Consider the following 18,615-nt stretch of genomic DNA (forward strand, 5'->3'; position numbering starts at 1 on the left):
TACCACAAGGCTCAGGGATAGTAAGATCAGTAAAGCACCAAGAGATGGTTGGAGCAAAGCAGTTGTTATTGGCCATAACTCCTGTTTATGTGCCTTACCTCATACCACTCTCTCCGCCCACTGCAGTGCAGCCTCACTGGTCTAGAACTTGCCATGTGGTTTCCCACCTCGGGGCCTGGCTGTTCTCCATTCCTTATCCTGAAGTGCTCTTTGTTCTCTCTTTATGTGGCTAACTCATTCTCATCCTTCATGTGTCAGCTCAGATTTCTCCTACACAGAATGGTCTTCCCTAACAGCACTAAGGCAGGCCACCTCTGACACCAAGCTACCCGCCATCACATCACTTCCTTGATCTCCCTCATGGCGTTCGCTACGCTCTGCATGCCTTTATCTGTGTATTTGTTGACTTATTGATCTTCTGGCTTTCCTTTTAGAAAGTAAGCTCCAGGAGGGGCGACATGTTCACCATTATACCGCTAGTGATAAGCGCAGTATCTTATATATGAAAGTGTGGAAATCGTCGGACACCAACCAGATGAGAACAAGCAAAGGCTCTGTGTTCCCAACTTGCTATAACAAGGAGTTAGCCACCGTCTCTTGTGTTTTGGCAGAGAGTCAAAGGCAGGCAGAGGAACAGGAAAGCTCTATAGTAGAAAAAGGAAAGCTTCAGGTGTGCCCTGATGGAATGCCGTTGGCATGGAGAAGCTGGAAGCGGGCTAATTAGAAGGGCGGCATCCTATTTGATTGGTGAGGCATACATACTTGGCTTTCTCTGATTGGTCCTAAGTTGGAAGTGGGGGAAAAAATTAGGGAAGCTATTAGTAATGAAGTCTTAGCCGTTTGGGACCATTGTTATGGAACTTATTTAGCTTTTTGGATTGTTACTAGAGATAGCAGTCTGACTGCCTTCAAATGTGATTTATAGCAGGCTGACTCCCTGAGCTATTTACTGTAGATATGGAATCAGTTTCGTGGGTAGGTTGTGAGTCAGAGTTCTAATTTTATATATGGCCTGGCCATGGACCATTTGTATATTTAGTCTCTGGAAAGTTAATCGGTGCCTATTTGTTGAATGAATGTGCCAGACTCCATGCTTGGTTTCTTACACACCATCCTGCAAAGTAAGAGTTAGTTACCTTTGTTTTATAAATGAAGAAAAAAACTTGAGCGGTTTAAGTCACAAAACTAATTGACACACCATAAAACTAGACCAGGAGGAAATAGCACCCTGAGCTTTTTGGAACCAAAATAAGAGAGACATCATGGATTACTTATCTTTAATTATTTAATTGAAAGCACACCAGACTATCAATCACTGTTAAGTTTTCCAGGCACTGTCTTATAAGGGCGAGTTACCATGTAAGTTTTGTAAAAGGAACTTTAAATGGTGCCTTCAAACGCAGTTTGCGCGTTCTTCTTATGACCATTTCTCACACTGTCTCTTAGTGAATGCTGAAGCTGTCTCCTTCTGGAGCTCACACTCTAAATACTAGTCTTGGGAGAGCGTTTTTAATCAGATAGAAGGGATTACAGTGTCGTCCAGACATGGCGCTCTCTGGAGATCTGACTTGATAGGGGTGTAAAGTTTTAGAAACATGAGGAAGCCTACTGTAGACACTGGTCTAAATTTGGGATGTAAAAAGCAATCATATAGACTGAGGAATAGTGACAACTGGAAAGATTACTTCAATAAGTCAAGGTAAGTGTGTCATAAAATTCAGGACACAGCTTGTAGCTCAGTGCCGCAAGAGCACCAAGGTTGGGGTGAGGATGGGGTGGAAACACAGGGATGGGCCTGGAAAGATAAATAGGGAGAAGCAGTGATGAGCTATGAATGTCATTGAGAAAATATTTTACCTAAATTCCATATGCAGTGGGAAAGCATTAAAACCTATAAACAGGAGATGGGTATTTTAGTGCATTATGCAGAGGAGTAGAGTAGCGGAGACTGGAGGCTGTGACATCAATTCTGAGTTTATTGCATTGTCCATATTGGAGATGACACAGGCAGAACAAGAATAGCATCAATGGACTTGAAGAAGAAAGGATGACTTTCAGAGAAAAGAGTAAGTACTTTCACTTGACAATCTGCCTCCCACAAATAAAAAGGCATATGCTGAAATCTGTTCAACTAAACTCTTAAGATTGTGAGAATTTGAGCAATTAAAATTGGTCATATACTAGGTCACAAAAAAAATTACTACATTTTCCTAATGTTTAAACCAAGTTCTTATACCCCAATGCTCAAATTCATAGTAACATAGGTTATGAAGAAACCCCAAATCTTTTCTAAAAGCTCATAATTACTTAATCAAAGAAAAAAAATAGCAAACTTAGACTATAAAGTATTGAAAGTAGAAAACTTCTCTGTTAAAGGTATAGTGTAAATTTAAATCTGTACTCAGGAAATTTTATAGGCTTAAGTATTTTCATTTATTTAAAAAGTTCAATTCAAACTGTTAGGAAAAACAACAAGATAAATGTATGGAACACAAAAGAAGAAAAAATAAACAGTTTGAAAACAATAAAACAATTGAGTTGATGAATAAATCTAAGAACTGAATTTTTTTAAGTAATGAAATAATCTGATAGAGCAACAAAGGGAAGTATAGATAAATCAAAATAGGACTAATAAAGAGATATTAATACAGATAAAAAACTTTTTAAATAAGTAAATCAGTTCTATGTGGTAAAGGCTAATATATTAGAAGTCTAAATGTAGTGGGTGATTATCTAGGAAATTATAAAATATCAAGAAAACCTGAGCAGACCGATAATCTTGAAAGAAACTGGTAAAAGTTAATTTAAAACTAAATTCCTTCAAATCTGTATAAAACATGTGATTCATAGTATGTATACTTCTGGATCATAAGATAGAAAGCTGTCCAATTCGCTTAAGATCTATTCATAGCCCTGGCACTAAACTCTAGTAAAGGCAAGACAAGAAGAAAAGTATTAATCATTCATTTTATGAAAGTAGCTATAAAACTCTTAATTAAAATACCCAGCAAATTCTTACGATGTAGAACACTTAAAATTAAGAAAAATGGACGAAGAACTCAAAAGACTCACAGGGAATATATAAGTGGCTAATAATCCTATGATAAAAAAATGCTGAGCTTCACAAATAGTCAAATATTCTCAAGTTTGCTACAATTTTTTAAAAAGATAATAACCAGTGCTGATAAGGGTATGGTGAGGTATTTTTATGAGCTGTGGGTAGGAGGGTAAATTGCTCTTCAGAAAGTTTATGTCAATTTGGCAAAATGCAATGAGTGTTTTACTCAACTTATCTTTTAATCCACCAATTCCACTGACAGAAATATTTCTAAGGAAATAGCTAGAGATGAGAATGAAGATTTGATATAAAAGCATTAATTGAAAATTCTATATTATAGTAAACATCAGAAATAATCTAAATGTGTAATTTTAGGGAAATGGTTAAATTATGGTAAGCCATATAACTGATAATTGGTTAGCCGTTAACACTGATGTTTTGGTAACAAATGGCATTTATGCTAATATGTGAGCTTGTATGTTTAGTTTGTTTTTTAGTTAGTAGGACCACAGTGTATATATATGTAGTATAGAAAGGAGATGAATATTCCGTGCAGAAGGGACAAAGTGGCATAGAGAATAGAAAAACAAAGGGACTGTCATTTTCTATATGATCCCAGAGTTCCAGGAGCCAGGAAGTAGTGGGTGATGGGCTAGAGAAGTAAAAGGGCCAGGTCTTGGAGGACACTGGATGCTGTTTTGAGGAACTTGAGTCTGTCCTGAGTCATGGGGAGCTATGAAAGGATGTGAAGTGTTGGAGTGCCCAGGCAAGATATGCATTTTGCTCACTTCAGAGTAACTGGAGATGTGATAGGGAGGGAGGGTAAATTCTAAGAGAATGGGGGCCTGAGGTGGGGGGGGGGGACCACGTGGGCACCTGCTGAAATAATCCACAGAGGGGGCCTGATCCAGAGCAGCCTGAGCAAGACTAGAGAAGTGAGCTGCACAAGAGTTGATTGGCTGGGTGGGCTGGTGGGGACATGGTGACTCCCAGGTATGTAGCTTGGGTCCCTGAGAAAGCGGTGGTGTGTCTCACTGACATAGAGGTTGACTCTTTAAAATTACTGTGTACTTTTAGAAAAAGGAATTTTCTATCAAACTTAGAGAACAAAATATGTGGTTAGCACCTGAAGGACAAATAGAAAAGAATTCCTAAAGATGTATTTCCTGAGATGTATTTCCATGCAATAGAGACCCTTGCATGTCACAGGCTGTTAAGCAGGAACTCAGATACTAAGTTCAGCAAAATTAAAGAATTCTTTAGGTTAAAACTTTACCTTGTCTTTCTGCCAAATGCATCACATCAAATCACATTACAAATGAAATCTATCTAAAGAGTCTGATCCTCCTTGAAGGGAATGAAGCTATTGAAAGTATGTTTTGAGCGCTTTGTCTAGGTGAGGTCATTATGGTTCTTTCGAATCATAGACTTTCTAAACCAGCAAGAGGCCTTGGAAAATCAGCAGTGCAGTTGTCTTGAATCACTCAATTGTTTCATCATAGATTGCAGGAATTCACTGCTGCTGCTCTGAAACAGGGGTCCTCATTGCACATTCAAGCCAAATGCATGCAATATTACAGATAAATTGCTGCAGTTAATTGTCATGGGTAAATCTTTAAAAACAGCTCAAGCATCTGAAGGTTAATAAAATCTGGTAATTAACAATAAAGCAGGATGTTGTTGTGATAAACTGCCTGGTGCTGATTAGCACATGTGGATGAAAGCCTGTCATTTACTTTAAGTGCTGTGACACAATCTGTCTTCTAATTAAACTGCCATGGCTGCATTGTCCAAATACAAAGAAAAACTGGAATAGCGGTCAGTGATTTAAGAGGTTCTTTGCACTTAAAGCATACATTTGAACTCATGCCTCTGCAGTCCCAGAACAGGAATGATCATTAAACAACTCCTCCCCATCCCCCACCCCCACCCTCTTGTTGCTTGCTTAGGCCTTACTAATGAGGATGTTAAGAGGAGGTGCAAAAGAGAAATCCTCATTAAGAATGCCCTGCTGGTAAAAAGTCCCCACTTCCAGAAGCCTCAGGGTTGCCTGACCATCCTTTTTAGCAGTTAGTAATGCATGTGGTCCTGGCCATCTTCTCTTCTAATGAACACAAATGGTGACTACCTGTCAACAACAATAAGCTCATCCTGGTCCCTGGCCCACCCACTCCTGGGAGCACCAGCATCATCTCAGTTCAGGACGGATGAGCTCCGCTGTCTCACACCTCACACAATTAACTTTCAGCTGGAGTCAAGAACCCAAGCATAAGCATCTGAGAATGAGTAGTTGTTGACACTTCAAAATGATTTCATGGCCTTTGCTTCCCAAGAAGCACTTAGGATCCTCAACCAGAGACAACGACCCAGGTCTGCTGCTGTCTCCTCAAAGTTGCAATCAACTTTTACTTTTTTTTTTTTTTAGCTGAGCCATCCTGCTGCCTATTGGCAGCTCAGCGGCTGCTCGGCTCAGGCTGGGCATCATACCGCTGTTGCTCAGAGCTCGCACTCTTGACAAGCTCTTAACCAACTGAGCCACTCGGCTGGCCCCAACTTTTACTTTTAATTGAAGTAAAATTCACATAACACAAAATCCAACATTTTAACCATTTTAAAGTGTTGAATTCAGTGGCTTTTAGTATATTCAGAAGGTTGTGCAAATATCACCACTATCTAATTCCAGGACGTTTTAACTATCCCAAAAAGAAACTCTTCTGTCCATTAAACAGCCACTCATTCCCTACCCCGCCCCACCCCACCCCCATCCCTAACCTCTAACCTCTAACAGCCACGAATTTGCATTCTGTCTCTACGGATTCATCCACATGGACATTTGATATACATGGAATCTTGACTATGTGGCCTTTTAAGTTTGGCTTCTAGTCTTTATCATAATGTTGTTAAGGTTCATCTCTATTATAGCCTATATCAGAACTTCATTTTTTTTATGGCTAAATAATATTCCATTGTCTGGATATCCCACAATTTGTTTATCCATTCATCAGTTGATGGACATTTGGGTTATTTCCACAGTTTGGCTATTATGAATATGGCTGTTACAAACATTCATGAACAAGGTTTTGTGTGGACATGTTTTCAGTTCTCTTAGGTATATACCTAGGAGTGGAATTCATAGGTGATATGGTAATTCTGTGTTTAACTTTTGAGGAACCATCAACTGTTTTCATAGCAGCTGCTACACTTCACATTTCCACCAGCAAAATATGAGAGTTCCTATTTTTCCACATTTTCGCTAATACTTGTTATTATCTGACTTTTTGAGTGCAGCCATCCTAGTTGGTGTGAAGTAGATCTTGTATCTTACAGCTTTGCTGAATTCATTTGTTAGTTCTAATTCCCACCCCCTCTCTCTGTATTTCCTATATGTAAGACCATGTCATCTATTAATAGAGAAATTCTTACTCCTTTCTTTCCAATTTTGATGCATTTTATTTCCTTTTCTTGTCTAAATACCCTGGCTAGAACTTCCAGTACATTATTGAATAGAAGTGGCAAGAGACATCCTTGTCTTGTTCCTGATCTTAGGGGATCACCATTAAGTATGTCAGCTGTGGGTTTTGTAGATGCCCTTTATAAAGTTGATGAAGTTTCCTTCTGTTTCTAGTTTGATAAGTGTTTTTATAAAGAAAGGGTGTTGGGTATTGTCAAATGTTTTTTCTGCAGCAATTGAGATGATTCTGTGGGTTTTTTCCCCCTTTATTCTATTAATGTGGTGTATTACATATATTGATTTTTGTATGTGAACCACCCTTGCATTTTTGGAATAAATCCCATTTGGTCATGAGGTATAACCCTTTTAATATGCAGCTGGATTCAGTTTGCTAGTATTTTGTGAAGGTATTTTTTGCATCTATGTTCATAAGGGATATTAGTCTGTTATTTTCTTTTCTTGTAATATCTTTGGCTTTGGTATCAGGGTATTACTAGCATAATAGAATGAGATAGAAAATGTTCCCTTTTCTTCACAATTTTTTGAAGTTTTTGGAAGTTTTTTGTTAATTCTTGGTAGAATTCACCAGTGAAGTCACCTGGTCCTGAGTTTTTCTTTGTTGGAAGTTTTTTGAATATTGATTCATCTGTGTACTAATGATAGGTCTATTCAGATTTTTTATTTCTTCTTTGAGTCACTTTTGGTGGTTTGTATGTTTCTAGCAATTTGTTCATTTTATCTAGGTTATTCAATTTCTTGGTATACAACTGTCATAGTGTTTGTCAATTTTGTTGATCTTTATTTACAAAGACCCAACTTTTGGTTTCATTGATTATCTCTATTTTCCTATTCTTGATTTTCCTTATCTCTACTGTAATCTTTGTTTCCTTTCTTCTGCTTGCTTTGGGTTTAGTTTGTTCTTCTTTCTCTAGTTCTTTAAAGTGGAAGCTGAGGTTAGTAATTTGAGATCTTTCTTCTTTTTAATGTAAGCATTTACAGCTATAAATTTTGCTCTGAGCACTGTCTCATATGTTTTGGTGTGTTGTGTTTTTATTTTTATTCATCTCAAAGTGTTTTCTAATTTGCCTTGTGATTTCTTCTTTGGTTCATTGTATGTTTAAGAATACATTATTTAATTTCCACATATACATAAGTTTTCCAGATTTCCTTCTGTTATTGATTTATAATTTCATTCTATGTGGCCATAGAAGACACTTGGTATGACTGTGATCTTTTTACATGTATTGAGATTTTTGTTAACTAATGTATGGCCTATGCTGGAGAATGTTCCGTGTGTACTTGACAAATATGAATATTCTGTTATTGAATAGAATGTTCTGTATATATCTGTTAGGTCTAGTCAGTTTACAGTATTGTTCAAGTTCTCTATTTCTTTATTGATCTTCCATCTAGTTGTTTTATCATTACTGAAAATATAGTATTGAAATCTCCAACTATTTTTGTTGTACTGTTTGTTTCTCCCTTCAATTCTGTCAGAGTTTGCCTCATATATTTTGGGGGTCTGTTGTTAGGAGCATATGTATTTATAATTGGTATAGCTCTTGATGGATGAACCATTTTATTATTATGTAATGTCCTTCTTTGTCTGTTATAACAACCTTTGTCTTAAAGTCTGTTTCGTCTGATATTGGAACAGGCACTCCAGCTCTCTTTTGGTTACTATTTGCATACACTATCTTTTCCCATCTTTTGCTTTCAACCTATTTGTGTCTTTGGATCTAAAGTGAGTCTCTTATAGACAGCTTACAGTTCACTCATTCATCAGTGTTATTAAATACCTACTATGTGCACGGAATTACCTAAGCTCTGGATGAGAGAGTTCCTGTGCTCAGTAACTTAAAATCTCATAAATATTTCATAAATGGGGTATGAATAAAAGTGCTTTGGTGGGTGCATTCAGTTTGTGAAAAATCCATCAGTCTGTGTTAGGATGTATGCCATTTTTCATAGGTGTGTTATACTTAAAGAAACAGATTCCCCCCCACCTCCTGAAAGTGCTTTCAGAATTTAAAATTGGAAGAAGTTATTTTCAGGTGAGAGAATAAGCGGAGTGCCTTCACAAGGAAACGAACTTTCAGGCTTTATGTCATATTGTTATTGAGAGTTCATAATAATCAGGATGAAGTGGTTTTATTTTCAGGTAAGCAGATGATATCATTATCATCACCATTACTACTTATTAAGAGCTTACTATGTGCCAGGCAACATCTGACTTCTTTGTGCATATTTTTTTACTGAATCCTCATAGCAGCTCTACTGAAGTAGGTTACTCTTGTTGTCCCGTTTAACAGAGGAAAAATTGAAACACAGTGAGGTTACATAAGTGGTGGAGTCAGGCTGCACACTGCTCAGTCCAGTTCATCTCTTATCCAAACAGTAGCTGTTCTCAAAGTGTGGTCCAGGAACCCTCATGGGTCCCAAGACCCTTTCAGGGGGATCCACACAGTCACAACTATATTTATCATAATACTAAGACGCTATTTGCCTTTTTTGCTCTCATTTTCTCAGTAGTGTACAGTGGAATTTTCCAGAGACTATATGATGTGTGCTGTTGAAACAGATTGAATGCAGAAGCAGATATGAGAATCTAGCTCTCTTCTATTAAGCTAGACACTGAAGAGAGTTAAAAAAAATGGAAAACAATGCCATTCTTGTAAAATATTTTATTTTGCAAAATACAGTTTTCATAAATTATATTATTCACGTTAACGTTTAATGGACTTATTGTTGCTTTTAATACATTAATAAATATTTAAATTTTTTCTCCGTTTCAATTTTAAAAATGATAAATATCTATAGATCTAACTCACATAAACCAAAGCACTTTGCAGTTCTCAATAATTTCTAAAGACCATCAAGGGGTCCTGAGACCAAAATGTTGGAGCACCACCACAGCCCTGCACTGTAGTGGAGCAGCCAAAGAAAAGCTTGTTTTGTGGCCCTAGTCACAGCTTTGGAGTCCAGTCTATCTCTGTTTGAGGTCTGGCACAGAAATGTTTATCTTTCCTTTTCTTCTGTGAAACTGGACATAATATTTCTGACATCCTGGGGAGGCTGTGAGAATTAAATGAGAGATTGCCAGTAAGGGCCTGGGGCATGGTAAGCATTCAGTCAGTGACACCAATCCTGGAATTGTTCTTGTGTTACCCACAGGTGATGGACTTTTACTGCCAGTCTTGTGAGACCGCCATGTGTCGGGAGTGCACGGAGGGGGAGCATGCAGAACACCCCACAGTGCCCCTCAAGGACGTGGTGGAGCAGCACAAGGCTTCGCTCCAGGTCCAGCTGGACGCTGTCAACAAAAGGTGCGCACACCTCCCTCACGCTCCCAGCTGGGCACCTGTGCTTGAGGCTTGGACTCAGCGTCTCTTGTTTCAGTGGGACGGTGGGTTCCTGTCACCTAAATAAATTCTCCTTTGATCGTGGGCCTGCAGTCATAAGCTAGTGAGTGATGAGGGGGCATCCCTGGCCCCTTGGTAAAATTGCCCTTATGTTATGAGTGGTGGCAATTTTATTTTGGGACCTTAGTATGATTAATGAATAAAATATATTCGAGGAAAATAATCTCAGGAGCTCTCTGAAATTTGTGCCTGAAACCAGCCTCTCTGAGGAGCCTTTTTTAGCTGTTCTTCTTGACATACTTAGGGGCCTGTTGTCCACTGGGACTGACTCCTCTCTCCTTGAGCCCAGCAGAATGGTACCACGCAGAGATTGCTCAATTTTCCTTATGTTTCACTGCTTCCAGGCTCTTTTTTTGGCATGAAAATAAAGGAACAGAGTACTGTGTGATGCATGAGAAAGACCAGAGAGAGGAAACAAATAGCCAGCTGAAAAGAAATCTCTTCACCAACAGTTGTAATGATAAAAGTGTGGTTATTCAATAGTCATTAAAAGAATTTGGGAACTTGCAAGGAGTTCCCAGGAAACTCTTAAGTTTAGATAAGTTTTTCATGTGATTGGGGAAAAAAGATATGGCTGTATATTTAGAACAGTGGTTCTCAGCATGGGTGATTATATACCCCCCCACCCCCAGCCCTCCAGGGGACATTTGGCAATGCCTAATTAGTGTCACAATTGTGTGTGTGTGTGTGTGTGTGTGTGTGTGTGTGTAGGGGGGTGCTATTGGCATCTGGTAGAAGACAGGATGCTGTTAAACCTCCTGTAATAGACAGCACAGTCCCCTGCAACAAAGAATTATCTGCATCAAAATACCAATAGTGTCACATTTGAGAGAGCCTGGTTTACAACGTGAGGAAAAGCCGTGGGGTTTGGAGAGCTTCAAGGCTTTGTACCATCCATTTTGAAATTAGATGACTAGGGTAGATTGAAATAGACATGGGCTCTCCAAGTCTCTTCCCTCAAAGGCTGTAATTATGTCTTATTCATTTCATTGTTCAGTTATTACTTTTTAAAGACGATGAGAGGCACAGAAAATGTGTCTTTTTTCGACACACTACAGTATTTAGATACGCAGATTGTTTTACTCTTTCTAGGTTGATGTTAAATAATAATGATCTATCACAACTGTTTTCCAGGCTTCCAGAAATAGATTCTGCTCTTCAGTTCATCTCAGAAATCATTCACCAGCTAACCAACCAAAAGGCCAGCATTGTGGATGACATCCATTCTACCTTTGATGAGCTCCAGAAGACTTTAAATGTGCGCAAGAGCGTGCTGCTCATGGAACTGGAGGTCAACTATGGCCTCAAACACAAAGTAAGACTCCAGCTGTTCTTACAGACATCCTGGAAGAGACATGATGTCTGGGGCACTTCTTGGCACTAGCTTACTGCGTTCTAATAGCAGCAAAGGACCATTTGGGTCCTTACGTGTACAGTTGCACAGTAAACAGTAGTTGTCGTTTAATGGCCTTTCCATCTGTTTTATTTTTTTCCTTCCTGTTTTCAGCTAAAGTCTTGACTCTGTGACATTCAGTCCTAATTTATAATTTGACACAAGGCGAGGTTGCATGTAAAGGAATGCTTTCCAGATTTAAGGTTAAAGTGGATTGTTTTCCTTCCTGAATTACAATGTCTAATAGCCTTTTAATTGCTCTCTCGCCCACACTAACCTGTTATTCTGCTTCAAAGTAACCCTGACTGCAGGCTTTGTGTAACTCTGCATGTCTGATCACAAAACCTGAGATGAAAAGCTTCTGAGATTCAGGTGTGGAGACTTTTCATTTGCCTGGTTTCTGTTCCTTTCGGTGGTGGCAGGGAAGCTTTGGACATTGAGGAAAGAGTCTGAATAATGAATAGTTCAGAAGTCAGGCATAGCAATCTGTTTGCCAACGTCTTGGTGGCGACATTTGTGCTGGGTCCTGTCACAAACACATGACCCGGGAAATATGTGTGTGGGAGAAACAGGGCGAGGCGAAAGGGAAAGAGAAGGTACTGGGAACGCAGTGTAGGATGATGATGTGTTAGAACCGGATTCACCGGGTGAAAGTAAACATCCCTTGCTGAGAGCCATCTGTGTGGGCAGGTGCAAAGCGGTACTGGCCCACGGAGAGCACTGGTCCCAGCGTGCCGCTGCATTCTTGTGACTGAGCTCCTGAGCTGCAGGAAGCACTCACCCGGCTCGCTTTTGCCCACAGGTCCTCCAGACGCAGCTGGACACACTGCTCGAGGGGCAGGAGAGCATTAAGAGCTGCAGCAACTTCACCGCGCAGGCCCTCAACCATGGCACCGAAACGGAGGTGCTGCTGGTGAAGAAGCAGATGAGCGAAAAGCTGAACGAACTGGCCGACCAGGACTTCCCACTGCACCCGCGGGAAAACGACCAGCTGGATTTCATCGTGGAGACCGACGGGCTCAAGAAGTCCATCCACAACCTTGGCACGATCTTAACCACCAACGCGGTGGCCTCCGAGACGGTGGCCACGGGAGAGGGGCTGCGGCAGACCATAATCGGGCAGCCCATGTCCGTGACCATCACAACCAAGGACAAAGACGGGGAGCTTTGTAAAACTGGTAATGCCTACATCACTGCGGAGCTGAGCACCCCCGACGGCAGCGTGGCCGACGGAGAAATCCTCGACAACAAAAACGGCACCTATGAGTTTTTGTACACTGTCCAGAAGGAAGGGGACTTCACCCTCTCTCTCAGACTCTACGACCAGCACATCCGAGGCAGCCCGTTCAAGCTGAAAGTGATCCGGTCAGCGGATGTGTCGCCCACCACCGAGGGTGTGAAGAGGCGCGTGAAATCCCCGGGGAGCGGTCACGTGAAGCAGAAAGCTGTGAAAAGGCCCGCAAGCATGTACAGCACTGGGAAACGAAAAGAGAACCCCATCGAAGACGATCTGATCTTTCGAGTGGGTAAGGAGAAGGCGGCGCTGCGCCCGCACGCTGAACGTTGCTTTGGTTAAGGGGTAGCTTGGGAGAGTGTTGTTGCAAAGACAGGCACTCACTGCAGCTCAGAACTTCTACCTGGAGGGAGGTGTTGGGAGATACCGGTGTATTTTACTAGGTGAGCTGATGCAGTCTCTTTCTCTGGAGATATTGATTGCTTTTTCCTCCTTGTCCCCGCCCCTCCCCCCATCTCCCCCCTCCCCCTTACTCCTCTTTTTTTAATGCTGCATATTCATTGCAGAAAATTTGAAACGAAAATAAGAAAGAAAGAAAAAAGAATTAGAACAAAAAGCACTCATAATCTGGAAAATGTGAAGGAAATGTTGGCAGTCTTTTACCCCCATAGGAATGTCTTTAGAGTACCCCTGCCTAACCCAAAAGGCAGAGAGATCATTATATCAGATAACTTCGTGTGTTTCTCTGTGCTGTGGGCAGGCTGTCAGGCTGTGCTGTGGGCAGAGGGTCTGTCACTACTTCTGTGTTCCTGTACGTGGTGGGCGTGGGGGACATGGTGCATTGCAAGTTGTGGTCACTTCCAGTGTGTGTAGCTGGAGAGCAGCCCCAAAGAGGGGAGGGTGGGTGGAAACCTGGAGAATGGAATGGGGTTGGGGCAGAAGCAAGAAGGTGCAGGATGAGACAAGAGATTTGGGTATGCAAATAGCCCTTCCCTCCCCTTTTCTGATTTGTTGCCTCTGATTTTTTTAAAATATCAAAACAAAAGTTGATTGAGACTAATGTATTTTTATTTGTTTATTTTCTCAATAGAAAGCAAACTAAATATAAACAACAAACAATCTGATAATTCTAAAGAAAGAAAGTCTGCATTTTAGTTACTATATCCCAAAGTAGCTCCAGCTGCTGCTTTTTCTGCCTCTTCAATCCTGCATCCCAGTATTTCTAAAAGCGCTGCATGTGTATTCACTGGCAAGTGTAGAAAAACAGCTCTAATAGGTTCAAATAGATTGGGGAAACCTTAGCTTAAGTAAACAGATTTTTTTTTTTTTTAACTGCAGAAGCTTTAGCATCTGCTGATGGTGCGCTTTAAGTCTCCAAGACAGGGGAGGCATACCAGGCAGCACTTCCAAACTTTTCTGACCATAGAACTTTTTCCATGGAACATCTTGAGAAAATAAGACTCTTTGGAACATTCTTGAGCAAATACTGCCCTATGTTAACACTTTAGGCTGAATCTTGGTAAAGACCGTGATGTTATATATACGTTGTCTGCTCAGAGCATGGAGGCCTGGTACATTTACTGGCCATTTGTGCAGGGTGGGTACAGAACTTGTTGATCCGCCAAAGCAGAGTGGACGAGCTGGTGCAGGCGCAGGATTGGGAGTCTCCCAGGTCTGCCACTCCGGTTCTGCCACTTATTTGAAACTTGGGCAGGTCTCTCAGCTTCCCTGAGCTTCAGTTTCCCTGTCCATCAAATGAAAATACAAAGTTATCTGCTACTGAGAACTGTTCTAAGTTCCAAGCTTCATGCCTGGCATATAGGAGGAGCTAAATAAGTGAAAAATGTCGTTTTTGCTCATGGATTTAAGGCTGTTAGATTTTCCGTACTACCTTTCCTTCTAGAAAAATTTAACTCCCTGCTGCCCATTGATCTCCTGTATTAAGAACAAACTCAGTCTTGAATTCAAATCTCCCCTCCGCCAGCCAAGGGACCCTAGTTTCTTTCCCCAGGCAGTGTGCCCAGAGGAGGAAGGCACAGATCTAGGTCTAAATCCTGATCCTCTTTGCCAGCTGGGCAACTGGCTTACCCTTTCTTAATCTGGTTTCTTCCTCTGTAAAATAAAGGGAATGAAATATTACCTAACTCTTAAGGTTGCTGTGGGGTGGAATGCGAGAGAATTTTTGTAAAATAAATGGCTGCCACTTGCCTATGTATAGTAAGTGCTCAATTAATGATAGCTATTGTTTTACTATTGTTATTATTATCAATAATCGTCATGACCACCTGTGATTCTCACCTGAGGCAAGAGACATCTCTTTCAGGAGTGTTTAGAGAGGAAAGAAATGAGATCTCCTCCCTCAAGGAGCTTACAGTTTGAGGTGACAGATGTATGACCAACTAACTCTAATGCAGTGGTTCTCAACCTTCTTAATGCCATGACCCCTTAATACAGTTCCTCATGTTGTGGTGACTCCCAACCATAAAATTATTTTTGTTGCTACTCTATAACTGTAATTTTGCTACTGTTATGAATCGTAATGTAAATATCTTTTTGTTTTCCAATGGACTTAGGCAACCCCTGTGAAAGGGTCATTCGACCCCCAAAGGGGTCGCAACCTACAGGTTGAGAACCGTTGATCTAGAGCATCAGATACAGTGAGATAGAAGCAGAGAAAAGTTTATGTTTCCTTGATAAAGACCTGGGAGTGTGTTCTGTATCCCTGTGTTTCTCAAAGTGTGGTCCATAAACCATTTGTATTCCTTGGAGTGCTTGATAAAAATAAGAATTCCTGGATTCCGAACTGCATTTACAGAATCAGAATCTCTGAGGAAGGGCCCGGAATCTGCATTCTGTAAGCTCCAATGAAGTTTCTGCGCAGTGAGTTTTGAGAACCATTGCTACACGGGTGACGGGGAAACACCGAACAGTGTAGTGTAGTGACTTCCTAAGATATTTATCTCCAGAGTGTCTGGGGGCATTACATGGGATCTATTGGAAATGTCTCCTGGGAAGCAGGAAACTGCTTTCTATTGCAGTAGTCCACATGAGCCAGAAGTAAGAGTGATGTGATGCAGTAGAGAGGAAATAGCAGATTTATAAGCTATTTAGGAGGAAGAGGGCAGGGCTTGGTGACCAAATCCAGCATCTAGCGGTTTGACTTGAATACAGTAGTGATGAAAGGTGGTAGAGTAAATGATGGTTAAGGCTGTGGTTAAGACTGCCCTGGGTTCCAGCCCCAACACTGCGACTTTCTTATCTCTTATCGGTGCAATCTTGGGTAAGTCACTTAACCTTTCAGTGCCTCAGTTTCCTCCATAAATGGGGATAAAAAGAACGTACCTAATAGGGGGTGGTGAGGATTAAATGAATTAATACACAAAAGAGCTTAGACTAGTGACACCAAATAATGTTCACTACATTTTAGAGAGGCAAACTACGAAATACTAGTTAACGTATTCATAGTGTATAGAGGTAATAGTTAACCTGAGAGTTAAGAACATAGCTCAAAAGCCTGATTGTCTCAATTTGAACCCCAGCCTGCTGTTTGTTAGCAGTATGGTTTAGGGAAATTAATTTAACCTCTCTGTGCTCAGTTTCTTCATCTGTAATGTGGGGATGATCTTAACACATACGTCACTTGGTGAGAATTAAAATACTACATACAAAGGCTTGGAACAGTGCAGGCACATAGTAAGGACTCTCTAAATGTGATTGTTGCTGTTGTCGTTGTCATTGCCAACCAAGATAAGGAAAGTAAGAGGAAGAAAGGTATGTTTCCGTTTAGACCGCCCAGGTTGAAGTGTGCCATAGGCAGTTTGGAATATGGGTTCGGAGTTCAGCACAGAAGTCAGGGCTCGAGATGAACTTGGAAGTGAAAAGTATGGAGAAGTTACTTTAAATCAAGAGTTTTAATGAAATGTCAAAGATAGGCGTTATGGTCCAGGAAGGAATGGAAGCAGGAAGAAGAAAAAGGCATTCTCCAAGCCAAACACTGTGCAGTCTACTTCTATGTCAGCTTACTTAAAATCTTTAGTAAGTGGAATACACGTTCAGTTCCCAATAGCCCCACAGTATGATATACTTACTGCAGCATAATTTGTGGCGTGCTGGAGCCAGCTCATGCTGGCTCTCAAACTATCTCCCCACTCTGTGTTTAGTGACTCCATGTTGATCGCTTGAAATCAGCCAGGATGGGAGCATTTACATTCCAGAAATGGGCAGATGATACAAATCAGAGCTCCTCCCCCAGCTCCTGCCCCTCAAGAGCCAAATTTCCAGGACAAATACAATTATCCTTATCATTGAGAAAGGAGGCTCTGAGAGCTGGGGTAGGAACCCAAGCTGTCTGTGACTGACACCTGTGCTTTTCAATTGCACAATGATTCTTCATCTAAAATGTCCTTTAACTACTGTAGTTTTCCAAAGTTGAGGTATTTGATACTTCTCACGCCTGAAAACTTAATTATATACTCACTCTGAATGAGTTATTGTGTTATTCTAATATTGTATTGCAAAACCAGTCCTGAATGAGTTTAGGGAAGTGGCTTAGAGCATCTGTTGATGATGATTCTTTGAAACACGGGGATTTTTTTCCCAGCACTGTCAGAGTTTGCTGACTAGAAGCCATGAGCTTGGGTTTGTCAGCTGCTAAAGAAAGTCACCAAACAAAGGGGAAAGCAGAAGATGTAGGAGGGAGTGAAAGAATTACAGTTGAATTGTTTCAAATGATGTAATTCATACACCATACCTTAATGAGTCTGTAAGTGTTGAATTAAACACTTATTTGTACTCTGGAGCAGTGTGCTTTCTTGTAATATAAAGTAGATGTGGAAAATCACTTATCATGAGTTCAGAGGCTTTACAATAAGATGTAATATTTTGTGCCCCTTTCCCCTGCCTCACCTCTGCAAACCATCACCTAAAATCTTCCTTCCCTAAAATCTCTGAGAAAGGAGATCATGCTAATTTGGCATCTGAGGTCCTTATAGGAACCCTGCCTTCACCCCTTGAGCATCTTATACTTGGGAACTCTTCTTGCATGTCAAGTGGGAAAAGATGCCACCAATATTTACTGAGTGCTAGGCACTGTGCTGTGTTATAAGGTGCAAAAGCTAATGGGACAGATGTAGTGCCTGCCCTTGGGGAGCTCAGAGTTTAGTGAGGGAGACAGACAGTTATATAGTTAAAATACCATGGGATAAGAGATGGAGTTTCCTAAAGAATTTTATGGAAAATTCATTATCCATGTGATCCCAAAGGATAATCACCTTCACCTCAGACACCTGGTGTTCTAAAATCCAATTATGAAGAAGCATTGTGTGTATCAGAAAAGAATGTGACGTAAATCTCCTAGCCTCCTGCCCAGGAGAACCCTGGTTTTAGTCTTTCCTCTGTCTCTGCTAACTTTGTGATGTGTCTGCCTTCAAATTCACATCTACAAAATGGACTGATAATATTTATCTTGCTAGTTCATGGGGCTGTTATAGGGAGTGCATGAGAGAAAATATATGAACGTGCTGTAATTATTACTGAACATTTCATTTTCCCATGATGTAATGATGTAGGTTGTAATTTACTCAGTCATTAATAATTCATTCAGCAAACCTACTCGGTTGGCTCAATTCCATCCTCTTGCGTTATCCCATTCTAAGTATCTAGATTTATTTAGCACTAATTTTCTCATTAAGTTGGAGGGGGGATGGAAGGACGTTTACAGTTGTTGATCCCCTATTTTAGTCCAGGGCCTTCTTCCCTTACTTCCGTAATCTTCCCGGAGGTGTGGATGTAAGTGACCAGGAATGAGAAGCTGTTGGCTTAAAAATTCATTTTGTGGGGGCAGCCAGTTAGCTCAGGTGGTAAGTGCACGGACTCATAACACCAAGGTTGCCGGTTTGATCCCCACATGGGCCACTGAGCTGCGCCCTCGACAACTAAATTGAAACAACTACTACTTGACTTGGAGCTGATGGGTCCTGGAAAAAACACAGTGTTCTCCAATTTAAAAAAATATATAATAATTCACTTTGTGCTTCATAGGCTAGTTCAACATCTGGG

The 18,615-nt window shown here is 40.7% G+C and overlaps 1 protein-coding gene across 9 annotated transcripts in view; it reads left to right on the forward strand.

Moving 5' to 3' along the window:
• The window catches only part of TRIM2 (tripartite motif containing 2), a 146,448-nt gene that overhangs the window by 96,918 nt on the left and 30,915 nt on the right, over positions 1-18,615 (forward strand). For all 9 annotated transcript variants that reach the window (XM_019641221.1, XM_019641214.1, XM_019641215.1 and 6 more), the window contains exons 4-6: positions 9,684-9,835; positions 11,066-11,246; positions 12,127-12,850. In XM_019641221.1, coding sequence (XP_019496766.1) covers positions 9,684-9,835; positions 11,066-11,246; positions 12,127-12,850 — 1,057 coding nt within the window. The remainder of the gene's footprint in view (positions 1-9,683; positions 9,836-11,065; positions 11,247-12,126; positions 12,851-18,615) is intronic.

Source organism: Hipposideros armiger, unplaced genomic scaffold, assembly GCF_001890085.2.
Source record: "Hipposideros armiger isolate ML-2016 unplaced genomic scaffold, ASM189008v1 scaffold_58, whole genome shotgun sequence".
NCBI lineage: Eukaryota > Metazoa > Chordata > Mammalia > Chiroptera > Hipposideridae > Hipposideros > Hipposideros armiger.